Source organism: Pogonomyrmex barbatus, unplaced genomic scaffold (assembly GCF_055798465.1).
Source record: "Pogonomyrmex barbatus isolate J1 unplaced genomic scaffold, ASM5579846v1 scaffold7, whole genome shotgun sequence".
Lineage (NCBI taxonomy): Eukaryota > Metazoa > Arthropoda > Insecta > Hymenoptera > Formicidae > Pogonomyrmex > Pogonomyrmex barbatus.
Window position 1 is genome coordinate 9,568,050 of NW_028297171.1, and position 13,047 is coordinate 9,581,096.

The 13,047-nt window shown below is 43.9% G+C and overlaps 1 protein-coding gene and 1 long non-coding RNA gene across 3 annotated transcripts in view; one reads left to right on the plus strand and one right to left on the minus strand.

Annotated features, from left to right (window-relative positions):
* LOC148934985 (uncharacterized) overlaps nt 1-4,827 on the minus strand; it is a 69,142-nt gene extending 64,315 nt beyond the window's left edge. Inside the window, exons 1-2 of the long non-coding RNA XR_016140857.1 lie at nt 2,789-4,827; nt 2,476-2,522 (exon numbers count right to left, since the gene is read on the minus strand). This is a non-coding gene — a long non-coding RNA (uncharacterized LOC148934985). The remainder of the gene's footprint in view (nt 1-2,475; nt 2,523-2,788) is intronic.
* The window catches only part of LOC105432744 (uncharacterized), a 175,068-nt gene that overhangs the window by 68,199 nt on the left and 93,822 nt on the right, over nt 1-13,047 (plus strand). Inside the window, exon 1 of one of the 2 annotated variants that reach the window (XM_089083209.1) lies at nt 5,003-6,674. The exons of the other annotated variant lie outside the window; for it this stretch is intronic. Within the exon in view, the coding sequence (XP_088939335.1) occupies nt 6,644-6,674 (31 nt within the window). The 5' untranslated portion in view covers nt 5,003-6,643. Of the gene's footprint in view, nt 1-5,002; nt 6,675-13,047 lie in introns of those variants that run through there. 2 annotated transcript variants of the gene reach the window in all.

A 13,047-nucleotide genomic window follows, 5' to 3' on the forward strand; every position in this document is an offset into this window, starting at 1 on the left:
ACAATGAAATAAATATAAAAAAAAAAAAATAATGAATGACAAAAACAAAAAAATAAGAAAGATAAAAGAGCTGTCTGGAGAGGAAAGAGAGAGAAGAAAGTTACGCGTGAGAAAAAACGAGGGAATAGTTGCGCGGGAGGCGAAAGGAAGGAAAAGGTTGCATCGGTAGAATGGAGCAACATATCAGAATGACTATCTATCGCTGCCTTTTACGCTAATTGATAAATCGTGTTACGTTAATGAATGGGGCTGGCGTAGCGGTCCCCATAGCGGTGGGAGAAAGGGAGGGCTCGCGATATAGTCGCGCAAAGGCAGAACCGCGCTCATAAGGATAATGAGAAAATTGAAAATCTTACGGATACGCATCGAGATCTAAAAGGATCTCTTCCTCAAGATATTTTTCATTCGTTTAACGTTCATTCGACAATATTCGATCTGATAAAAAGTGCGACACCAAAAATACACGGAATTTCGTCGCATTAAGGCAATCTGTACATTTATTTGTACCACGATTTTCTCGGGAAGGAATGCAATTTTAATGAGCTTCCGACCATATCTCATTTGTCGGCGGGGAATCACGCGGAAATAAAAATATCAGACGGCGAATCGACTGGCGAGAAAGAGAAAGGGAGAAAGAGGGAGGGTGAGATGCCGCGATGATTTATCAATTCGATTAAAGCTTATAAGGAACCGTACCGTCCGCTTAATCTTGATCGCGCGGGCGCACATTTTTATATATTGCGTCGTATCACGCGAGGCTGATTGTTGTTCGCGCGCCGCGGATTACATCCCATTACGGGATTTATACTCGCGATACTGTTTCCTCGAAGGCGCGAGTCGCGCTGCTCACGTCGACGATCGGCCTCGTCGCGAGGCGCACGTACGCGATCGTAAAATCAAGAGAAATCCTCGCCCGCCGGTTTATTGTCGCGCCGCGATGGCGGTCGAGGTATAAAGCGGTACCATTAGCCTAATTGACCCAATGAGTCGAAAGATAATAATCCTACTTACGATTTTAATGGTGGCAACTCGTAGTACGCACCGCTCCCGAAATCGCGCCCAGTCATTGAACCTCGCATGCGGCAATTATTTCCCGTTACTATCACAATGTAATATACGGAGAAGCCGAAGCGTCATTCCGATATCGATGGACCTCCACAATCCTATCGTCGCTCGAAATTGGATGTAACGTTGAGAAACATTCGTGTTCCTCGATGTGAATTTGTATCTTATTCAAATAGAGAAACGTCATACATGCATGATGTTGGATACCAGTCCAGTATCTAACAGTATAGTGTTTCCCGTTATAAGAAAATACCGTAAATTATCACATCGGATGGATCAAGTACGAAGATGAGGGAGGGAGAGGGGGCGAACGTGGGCACGCCGAATCCATTCGTCAACCGGCGTACCATCGCACGTCTGTACGCAGCAGGGGAGAGTTAACGCGCAGCAAGGGCGCTGCCCCCTGAACCTAGAGGAATTCCTCAACGCGAACGCGAACAGATCGTCCTCGATTAGAGCTTCCATCGACCGTGACGATCGGACCACTATTCGTCGCGTTATCGCTCACGCCCGAAACAGACGGACATACGGCGATCGATTCGCGATCGAGTTGGAGAAGAGCGGAGATCCCCCCTAACTCGCATCTCGCACCATGCCGAAACGGGAGAAAGATAGCCGAACGTGGACTCCGATTTCTTTATCGCGCCATCGCGGACATTTTCGCGATCGAATGGGGATTTCTGGCTTTTCCAGTGACTTACACCTTTTTCTTTTCCTCTCTCTCTCTCTCTCTCTCTCTCTCTCTCTCTCTCTCTCTCTCTGTCTCTTTCTCTCTTTCTTCCGATCGCACAGGATCAGATTGCAGACCGCTCACCGAGATCGCCTGGGGCGCTTGTTCCCCGAACTTAGGGTTAGTTTGTCCTTAACTTTGGCGAGAAGGGTGCTACCGTCGTATAAACGTGTTCCGACTTTACCTCAGTTTTATGCGTCGTGACAGATAATCGTACCGGAGCTAACTCTTTATCTGTTGTCGCATCTACCTGACCGAGTCTTTCTCAGATAATACAGTTAGAATATTACAATTTTAATAGAGAAAATAATATTATTGACCCTCTTCTTATTTACATTTTGCATCAATATTAACAATCAATATTAACAATAATTAATAATAAATATTTTTAATTGAACGATTATATCATCAAAGTATTATTAAATCGATTCTAAACTCAAAGTTAAAATATTTATTATCTAGAATGTTATTTATTAAGAACGATATTATGTAACTAAAGTAGAATTAAAAAATTGATTTTGTTACAAAAAGATTTTGATAAAAAATTACATATTTACTTTAAATAAATTCTTAGACTGAAGATAAACATGAATTTTCAGTGTAAATATTAACTTATTTGTCAGAAAGTAGATTATCATATCTTCGTATCACCTTTCCAAATAAAATTTTTGACTACTCACCGAAGATGCCAATTCACCGACCGGAAAGTGCATTCCTCTTCACGTCACTGGAAATATAAAAGAAGAATCTTCTTAAATCTAAATCTACATTATAATGATAAATGATAATTCAATTAACATACGTATCATAAAAAACATCATGCTGATATTTGATCCTTTCATTAATTTTTTTCATTCTCGTATAAAAAAATCATGCCATTGATTCTTTTACCAAATTTGGTTCTTTCAAAAGTTTCAAAATAAAAAATATTTACGCCTCACGAATCATGTTCGAAAAATAAATTTTAAAAAAAGAAACGAAAAAGATTCTCACCTGTGGATGATCCATCGCTGTTTCACCGTGAAGGTTTCCTTGCTCCAGGCACTTTATTCGCACTAATCATTGCATTAATCATCACAAAACATCAGTAGCTAATTAATGAAATCACGTGACTTTGTATAACACTCCCGATGTTTATTCACGATCTATCTACTCACGATATTTAAAGCAACGGACGTGCGTTAACTTATTCGGCACTCTCGACTACTTGCAAATAATTGAAAATTTAAAAGTCAGCTTATTCAAAGAATTATTTCATATATATTCATTTACTTGTTATCTCGCGCTCTATTAATGCGATACGTACGGCGTCTATGCTACGATCGCACGGAGTTCACTTGATGGAACTGTCGGACGGTCACGTTGTCGGCATGATACACTGTATTCAGTGACGGTGACTCTATTAGGCACGTATCTAGTGTTAACACGTTTAACGCACGAAAATAATTTAATCGATCCTGTCATTTCATAATTGACACCCCCGATTGCTCATCCGCACGGTGACATTTACTACACAACGTCCGTCTATTTTCGTTTCGCTATCCGTTTTCTTGCTTAATTACACTCGCGACGCACTTCGGGCTAATTAAAAATAAAGAACGATTGCGCGCCCATGAAAAGATGGCGGTCGATACAAGATGCTCAAATCGCTCCGATGGAGCTCAACCGTAAGCTATATGTACTCGATATATCGAATATAACGCGTCTTGTTAGATGCCGCTTCATACGGTATTCACGGCGTTTATTAATTATCTACATGACGTATGACGCACGCAAACGATGATCGCGCGTCGATTTACTCCCGATCGTCGCGTTTGCGACGCACTTGCGATCGTTGGAAATTTACAAATTACCTCAGTTAACTCCTCCTTCGACGTCATCATTAATGCGAGATGGCACGCGCGCTAATCAGCGAACTTAACGATCGTTTATTGATTCATACAGCACCGTTAACGATTACCTTTGCGTATACGCGTTCTCGCGTGAATACAATGGTCCTTCGATCGGCCATTTCTTCGGCATTCTCTCTCTCTTTCTTTCTCCAAACTAATCATGCTCGCGACACACTTCGGGCCAATCCAAAGGGGAGACGCTGGAGCGCAAAGATGGCGGCACAACACGTCTTTTTACGATTTTTATATAACTAGATCCGTCATTTTATACATGTTAGCTCATCACACAACGCCATGATGATTCGTAAAACAACGCGAAATGATCAAAATAACGCGCTGACTTATCCGATTGGTCACTGCGACGCACTTCAGACCAGAAAAATGAAATGAGACGTATGACTTAAATAGCGTTCACTGATACGTTATCAGAATATTTCAAAACGTCAAGTACAATGAAATGCATTAGTGCTATCTTCGTTGAGAAGAAAAAGTGTAGATATGCACGCCTCTAAACTTCCGACGCGTATTTTTTTTCTCCACCTCTTCAACCCTGAAGGAGAGAGAAGGTGGAGAGAGAGGGGGAGGAAGAGAGAGAGAGAGAGAGAGAGAGAGACCTTTATCGTCATTTTTTTACTCCAAAGCAGCTTAATGCGCGTCTGTCTTGACCGATCGACGACGAACTTGCGGATGATCCTCTCTGTATTCCATAATTATTCTTATTCCCGATATAATCTCGAATGAGTCTGCGTTCGAGGAGCGCATTATCAAATCATTCTATCTTTATCACTCACTAGATATAAATCAAGAATAAAACAACGCAGTAGCATTAATAGCGCGTTCCCCGAGCGCAGTCTGAGAAATACGACATATACAGCGAATCAGTCCTTACGAACGATTCCGGCTCAACGTAACGCGACGATACACCGATGACGAAGATTCTCACGAATCACGATCGATCACGATGGCGATGATCACTCACTTAATCACACTACACTTTTTATATCGATCCACGCATACCGATCACCGACACACAAATAATACAAAAAGTCGCTCGCGACCTACACTACGAACGCGGGAAGGACACACATAAACCGTGCTCGAAGCTTTTCCACGAAAAGCGCGGGTAGGGGTTCGTGACGTCACGGGATGTTAGACGCGTTCGGAAGGTCGCGAGACAACGCACGCCTTCTTTCGGCTCCCGAAGGCAATTACGCACATTATCGTCCCGCGATGTGATCCGTCGCAAGAATATCGAGATGCGTAAACAAACATTCGAGACACTCTAAACATTATCGACGCGCGAGCAGTTTTTTCAGAAGAAATCTTTCTTTACTAGTGATTTTCGTGAATATGGATACATATATGTCGCGAATCATGTTGGAACACCGTTGGCTCGCTCGCGACCAATCAGATGCCGACATGCATAACTTCGACGAATAATGCTGCCGTGCAAATGCGCAATTGTCGTTTAGATGTATTAGCGAATCGCGTGGCTTCAGTTGTACGTTTTTTCGGCTCTTGAGAATTTATGGTTTTTTAGTTGGTGACGCAATCGGACATCGTGAAGCGTGAGGTGAAAATTGTCGATGTATTGCGCAACGAATCGAGCATCATGAGAACACGTAGGTAAATCGTCACTATCGATATTGTATTTGATTAATAAAAAAATCAATAATGATATCGATCGCGGGAATGCTTTATTCCTTCCGCATTATTCACGTCTTCCGCATTATTCACATCATCGGTTTGAAATCGAAACAAATAGACGATAAACAGTTAAACAAATTTGATAAAAATTATGTACTAGTTCTTTGTTATCGATGCTATCTTCTCGGTTTAAATTAATGAGACACGTAATTAATCGTCAGAAAAAGGAAAAAAGTGCAGAAGAAATCCACGGATCGCGTCGCGCCTTTTCTAGAAATCCAACGAAAAAGTGCGATCACGTGACCTCGCGCGTCGCATATTTACCTAATTTCACAACAGTCTCAGTTGCGTCGCGTCGCGTGTCGGCGTTACTCCGCTCGGATCGCTCCAAGTTTTTAACGGCGTTTACACGTTGAGGTCATGAGTCATTCGTGCGAGACGAAGTGCTCGTGAGTGTCGAATTCAAAACGCCATTAAATATGGTTCAATCGCGAATCCGTCGCGTTTCTCGACGCGTCCATCGCGTTCCATCGCACTCGTCACTCGTGTATCCCGTTCAAGCGTACTCGCCATTTCATCCTCCTTATGTTCGATCGCGAATGCGATAAGAAGCATCGCCGGATGCCGGGACAGTGATCGCGGATGATCGACAAACAGTGTTAATTGAGGTACGCGACAGGTGGACGACAGCGTCAGTTACGATGCTCAGATAACCGTTAGTACTTTCGTTCGCCATGTTTGTCACTTGTTCTTTTTTAATTTCTCATTCGTCGTAAGTGTCTCGAGTGCAATCGCGAACAACAGGTGCGTCAGCATACGAGTACTTCGTGTATCTTAAATCGTTATTCGCGTTCGTATTACCGTCACTTTTCTTCGGAGGTTTGTCACAAAATTTGAATATATATATACATACATTTTTGTCATAAAATATATTTCAATTCGAACATGTGACATAAATATTGATATCTAATTTGTTTAACTGTATATCTATGTATATATGTGTGACGATGTATCTTGTCAGACATTACAAAATAGACATGATATAATTACTCGTCGCGAGTGCGAAAGGAAATGTATGGAAATAGTTTCTTTGAAAGTATACTACTTATCAGTGCATCGCAAATCTGATTACTCGGGAGTGCCGAATGAATCAGAATCTTAAGTGCCACGAGGGCATTGTGCATGTGAATAAATGCAAGAACGTCATACCAAAGGAACGAGCCTGCGACGAGTCACACTCGATAGATACGAGAGGGTACCGACAATGGTTTCTAAATTCATCACTGGATAAAGAGAGAGGGTCATCGATATGTCACGGTACGAACGCGCCAACGTGAACGGTGAGTAAATTTGTGACTATTACGATTCCAATGAATAAATAAATCAAGGCGATCGCAAATAAGCTTACAGGTTGCATAAAAATATTGTATTTCGTATTTCCTTGGGGTGTACGATCGTACGATCGATGAAATTTCTATTTCGATTCTCCTCCGTTGTCTGAAACGACACGACTACGAAAAATATTCCTTGATATGTACCGTCCCGAAATTTTAATTTGTACACGAGACTCTCGGCATCGACTCTCTGCCGCGCGCGTTCGCGAAGGCGAGGAAAAAGACGCGAGGATACTCGCGAATCAGACGGCCCGAGATCGGTGGGGCCCGGCGGCCTTGGATGCCCACGGGCTGCATGTAGGACAGACAGACAGACAGACAGACAGACGTACGGCCGGAGGAGACTGGACCGCTAACAGAGAGGCTGTATGGCGTCTCTGATTGCCCATTGTCCGACTAATAAGATATTCTATCATCTCTCGTCGTGCCGACGATGTCCGACCGTTTCGTGAGAGACCGAGCGCGCGAGCGTCCAATCGTCGGCGAGACTCATCGGGGCCCGGCCAATGACGGCCGTGCCCCATCTCGGCCTTCCCGGGCCCTTTTGTCGGGCAAATGAGCTCGGCGTAAGTCAACCGATAAATAATATCCGACTTCGCGACCAGCTGTGAGCCTTAATGCGGGCCCGTGTAAAAGTGTAATAGGGGTTTAATTGAACCACCCGGGACCATCCATCGGGGACCCGCGTGCACCACGTGTATAGGTAGCGATCTATATTTATATTCAAGCGCGTCCGATACGCGCTTTACCGTACGGATTAAATCTCGAATTAGAATCGGGATTACGAATAGGTCCCGTCGTGTCTCTCGTGTCTCTGAAACAAGCCGAAATATCGAAATAACGAATTTGTTTTCTTTGATCGCCCCCTACGACCGCTGTAATTATTATTACAGTTCTCCGGTAGAGAAATTCATGGACGAGAAGCTCTCGTCACGCGATAATTTATCGAGCGTCTATATCGCGACGTCGAAAGCACGATATTGTGACAGATGGTTTCTCCCTTGAGATCTTATTCCACGCATATTCAAGCGGGAAATGACTAACGACGATGACGATCTCCTTCCGTCTTTCAGTAGTTCCTCCCGGCTCCGGGCTGGCGATCGTTCTCTTTCGCTCGTTCATTTCAAGTTATTCGGTCTATTCGCGCAACTTAGACGCGACGTGATGGCCGGTCAGCGCGAAATAAATGCAAATTTCTCTGGCAACCACCGTCTGTACGTGTGTCCTAATCGTGTCCAAGATGGACCGTACCTTTCAGACGGTCCCATTTCTCAGCGTTCTTACGTATAGAACTGCTGGGCATCGATCTAATCCATTATCCGTATTCCCGTCAAGTATCAAAAAATGAACGCGCTCTCGCTCGGCGGTTGGCGTGTTCAGATCGGAACGCGCTCTACGCGAATCTCTCTCCGGGAATCTCTCTCTCTCTCTCTCTCTCTCTCTCTCTCTCGGTGGATCCCCGCAGCGATCTGCGCAACCAACTGCCAGGTCGACCAACTCCCCCTCGAAAGCCAGCGTCTCGATTTGTCACATTAACAAAGTGAACCCGTCCCCGAATCGAAAGCCATTTCCTCCCGCCCGTTCGGCTCGTCCGCAGAAAATCCCGCTCGCTCGCTTGGCGAAGGGAGGAAGGGTTGCCAGCACGCTTACCGGAGGAAAAACTCACTCGAGCTGCGGATTCGGGGCGTAAAGGCGGAGGAGAAAGAAAGGACCGAATCGACGAAACGTCGAATTGAGTACCGCCCTAATCGTGTCGAGATCTCGTCCTATGGTGTGACGCGCGCGCGAGTATATGGCGTACTTAGCGGAAAGCGGGAGAGAGAAAGAGACGCGACGAGGCCGATCGAGGGACGTCGGCGGAGTGAATGAGAATCATGATGGTGGCGGGCGAAGGGTAGGAGGCTGAGGCGGGGGCAGGAAGGGGAGGACCTGCTGACGGTGGTCGAGAGAGTCGATCGAGCGTGGGTTGCGGGGCAGGCTAATGCGAATATGCTGTCGTCCAGATAGAAAGAGATACCCGATAGCGAATCTGTGTCCGACACGGATGTCGAATTAGCTTGGATTTAGGTTGCCCGGGGAACTGACAAATAGTTATTGCTTGATTAGGTGCCGGTACTAGAGGCAGCTACCCTACCGGCGCGGGACGACGGCCCTTCTCAGCTCTCTCGGTCGACGAGCGATTTTTGTCGGAAGAGGGTGGTTGGCTTTATCTTCGCCTCTTTATCGTCTACTAAATCCCTCGTAGAATCGTTTCGCGGCGAGCGTGACTTTTCGAGATCGATCGTGACGATAATTGGTTGATTACTTCGCCGTTGATGCATTCGGTTTGCTCGAATACGAGACGTAATTGAAGATATCACTTTCAAATTGATGTCGATAGAAAGAAAGCGAAAAAATATTTTTATTTTTCATATTCCTCATAGGCGATTCACTTTCAAAATAGAATGATCCCTTCGCTCGCCTAATCATAGTTTCAGCGCGTTTTAGCAAAAGAAAAAGTGTCGTGCTTGAAAACGAGAAGAGCGAGACTCAATGCGCGGCATCTAATTTATATGTTAATGAGGGAATGGCAGCTGGTCAGGTGACACGGGATCGAATTTGATAGCCAACTCTGAATTCTGATAATCGTTATTACTTTTGAAAGCGATCAGACACGCACGATAGGAATCGATGGTCGTCACGAGGTCTCTTCTCCTCAACGATCCAATTTATTTTAAAGTTAAAAAATGCGAGGAGGGGGAATCAGAATTTTTATTTAAAGAAAATTTATTGCTTTTGTTTGATGATACAAAAAGCTATTCCCTATATTTAATTTTTTTCGATTGCTTTTAAAAGTGAATAATCTATTGTCTTTCCTTTTTCGAAGAATATTGCGCGTACAATTTGTAATTTCATCTACGCTCTTATTATGTGGGTGGTAAATGTGTGTTAATGCGACGGGCCATCGAAATTAGAATGGTAATGGGCAGTAACGCCGGAGCTAGAGCCCCCGATTGAATAGGATTATAAATTTAAATCACGAGTCATATAGAAATTAATTTCGAATTACATTTGAAATATTGTTCTGGTGACTAAATCAATTTGTAATTACTCGTGATGCTTGCTTTTGGCATTAATTAGCGGACTTATTTATACATCGATGCCATCGATAAATCGCGACAATCGTGAATTCTTTAAATGCAGTTGTCATTAAAAAAAAAAAAAAAAAAAAAATAACAATAGAAATAGAAAAATTATTACGGCTTACTACGCGAAACGAGATTTCTCGGTGAAAATAATCGGAGGCGCGATGTGCTAATTAAAGATACTACCATATTTCGCGAAAACTAAGATATCTCTTTTGCGAGAGCCATTTTCACGACGGCTAGACCTCAATTATTCCCGACATCGAACACAGAGCTATTCCACCGGCACTCTTTAATAAGGACTTTTGCTTTACGAGATTTTATACGGTACACGACGAGCTCATTATCTTAATTAAATCTACTACAGGAATTACAACTCCGAGTAAGGACTAGAATTACTTCAAAATTCATATACACGCTGCGCGAATGAGCTTCGCAAGCCCGGCTTTAAAGAATTTACCGGCGTATGGTGATGACAATAAACCGGAGGCAGGAGCTCTCGTATTTAAGTATCAGTAAATATTGCAATATAATAGAATACAGCGAAGTCGGCGATCGTTATCGCGTTGCGATGTAATTTAACAAAAAGGAAAACAAGTATACGTATATTATTATAAGTATACGTCATTATATTCTGCGTTGTTATATATTACTTTTGTTCATTTTCCCCCTATTTTTACCCCCATTCTTTCGTATTCCGCTTTCGTATTCCACCTCGAGAGCTCCCGTGCCATCGGTCCTGTTTCGCCAAATTCGCCGTATTCGTTTAGCCAAATTATGACGCGATCGCCGTAAGACGCATTTATTATCGTAAACTCGATTTTTCATGATCGCGCCAATCGATACGATCGGTTCTTCGCGGACCACACTACGCCGGTTATACACGTACGATCCATTCCTCACGTACGCCTCGCTGTTTCGGAAAGGCCTGTAATAGGCCGGCCAACGCACCTCCATAGATTTTCGATCGCGCTGAACGTGAATTTTCATCGATCACTGGTCAAGAACCCGTTTCCAACTGCCTACGCTGTGAAAAATTAACCAGATGCCACGGTCAACCGGAAATATTGAGTAGGCGCTGCAAAAGGGTAAGCCCCCTTCGAAAGAGCAAGACGGGAACGATAATTGTCTCACGAATGGGAATCACGGGCAGTTCGACGACTATAAATGACGAAATAAATTGCGCAGTGCTGGCATACCGCGCTGTAAATTTTTCATGGACGATATTTCCCGCTCCGGCCATCGTGGCCCCATACATAAACCGGACAGAATCGGTCTTTAAAGCTTAACCCGAAATAAATCCCGTGCTCCATAAGTGCTCCTATTCCATGGTCTATTCTTCCTGTCTCTATATTACCTCGCGTGCGCCATATCCGATTCTCTTCCTTTTCGAATTCAGCTTCCTACAAGCTTCGGATAAATAAGATACGAATACTTATGTAAAATCGCGTATAGCTTGTAGCATTTGTATATCGCATTAGACTTATCGAAAGCAATGAGGTTTGCTGTTATGTCGCAAGTCACAATTGTGCCAATTATCTAATCAAATTCCTGAAAATATCCAGCTATCGTGATTGAGCCGATTTTTATTCTCCTCCATCGCGATCGCCTTTCGAGAGAAGAAAGACGTGCCGCACGTAGATCCAACGATACATCATCGCGAGAGACTTTCATTTTGAAACTATTTCAATGCGACAGATTCGTAATTCGAATATAGATCCGCGGGAAGTGGAGAGGGAAGAGTATAAGCGAATAAAATAGCGAAACTGAAATTTATGATCTTGTCGCATTCGTTCCGTCCATCGATTAGGCTTTTCTCGCCACCAATCTTTTAAGACCGCGTGATAAATAATAATTTGCCACTGCACTGAGAGGTAGTTAAGCGAAGCCGATGACCAATGATGATCGGGATTTACGCTAGTCTTATTTATATATCGTCGATTGCCGCGCAAGCGGCGATCTCTGACGCATGATCATCCGACTGCAAACCCTTGGACCCGACGAAAAACTTGTTAGGCAATCCTGCTCTCCTTCACGTTCATCTCTTCACGCGAGAAAGAGGCGAGTGACACCAGATAATATACAGTCCGACGATGTTTCGAATAACATAATAACCTGTTCCGAAAAACGACACGGGGGGGATTCTTATATTCCTTTAATTAATCGCTCGTTAAGCCGAACCATATCGGTCGCAAAGTTGCACGATGGTGTACGAAAGGTGTACGATGATCGGAGATAAACTAGATTATATATCTGAGCTTCTATCATTAATACCTACGAATATAATCATAACGTACTCGCACACCGGCGAATATATCGCTGCAGCAGGACCGGGGGTCCTATAGGAAACGCAGGAACGCCAGTTATCTCGACTCGCGGATCAATCGCGCAAACCTCGGTTTTGCGAAACAATAACGTAGTTTCACTGTATATACAAGCGGTCGTGCTCGCATTCATCGGTCGGCGCGTGTTCACCACTGCGATGCCTGCCGTACAAAAGTTTGCGTTTTATTACGCGATATCTCTCTCCATGCGTCCGTGCTATAATTTTTTCACGTGTCCGGTAAACGTAACTTCGGCTCTCTAAAGAAATCAAGAAGAACGGGAGTTTCAAAATTAACCAGCCACGAAAAAGCGTACATCTTGCCCCTTGGAAATTTCCTCGTGACGCAAAGTTGAGTCAGAGTGCCTTCTAAATATATATATATATATATATATATATATATATATATATATATTATTCATAAGTAGTGTTTCATTCGATGAGGACTCGAGATATAAGATACGTTGTTTATATGACGACGGCGGTCGATTAAAATCCATTCATTCGTCTCTGTCCAATCTATGAATGCCCCGCATTATAAATGCGTTCGCACGGACAGTGCTGAGACGAAACATTTTTTTCCGATCATTAATACGTAATAAAATCGTGTCTTTTGATACATTTATTCGAGGTTATTCGAGATAATCTGAGAGACGGGGCGAATCCATCCCGTCGATCCCGTGCCGCGAGGAATCCACTGGATGCTGCGCGGCTTGGCGTCACGTCATTGTCACCGCGCGCGATCAGCTCGCTCGTTCGTTTTTGTTTCCTCGCCGGGTCCTTTCTCTCTCGGCGGGCGAACTGAGCTGGGCGCTCGTTTGCAGCGCGCGATTACGAGAGCCGAAACGCGTTTTTCGGATCTATCGGGCTA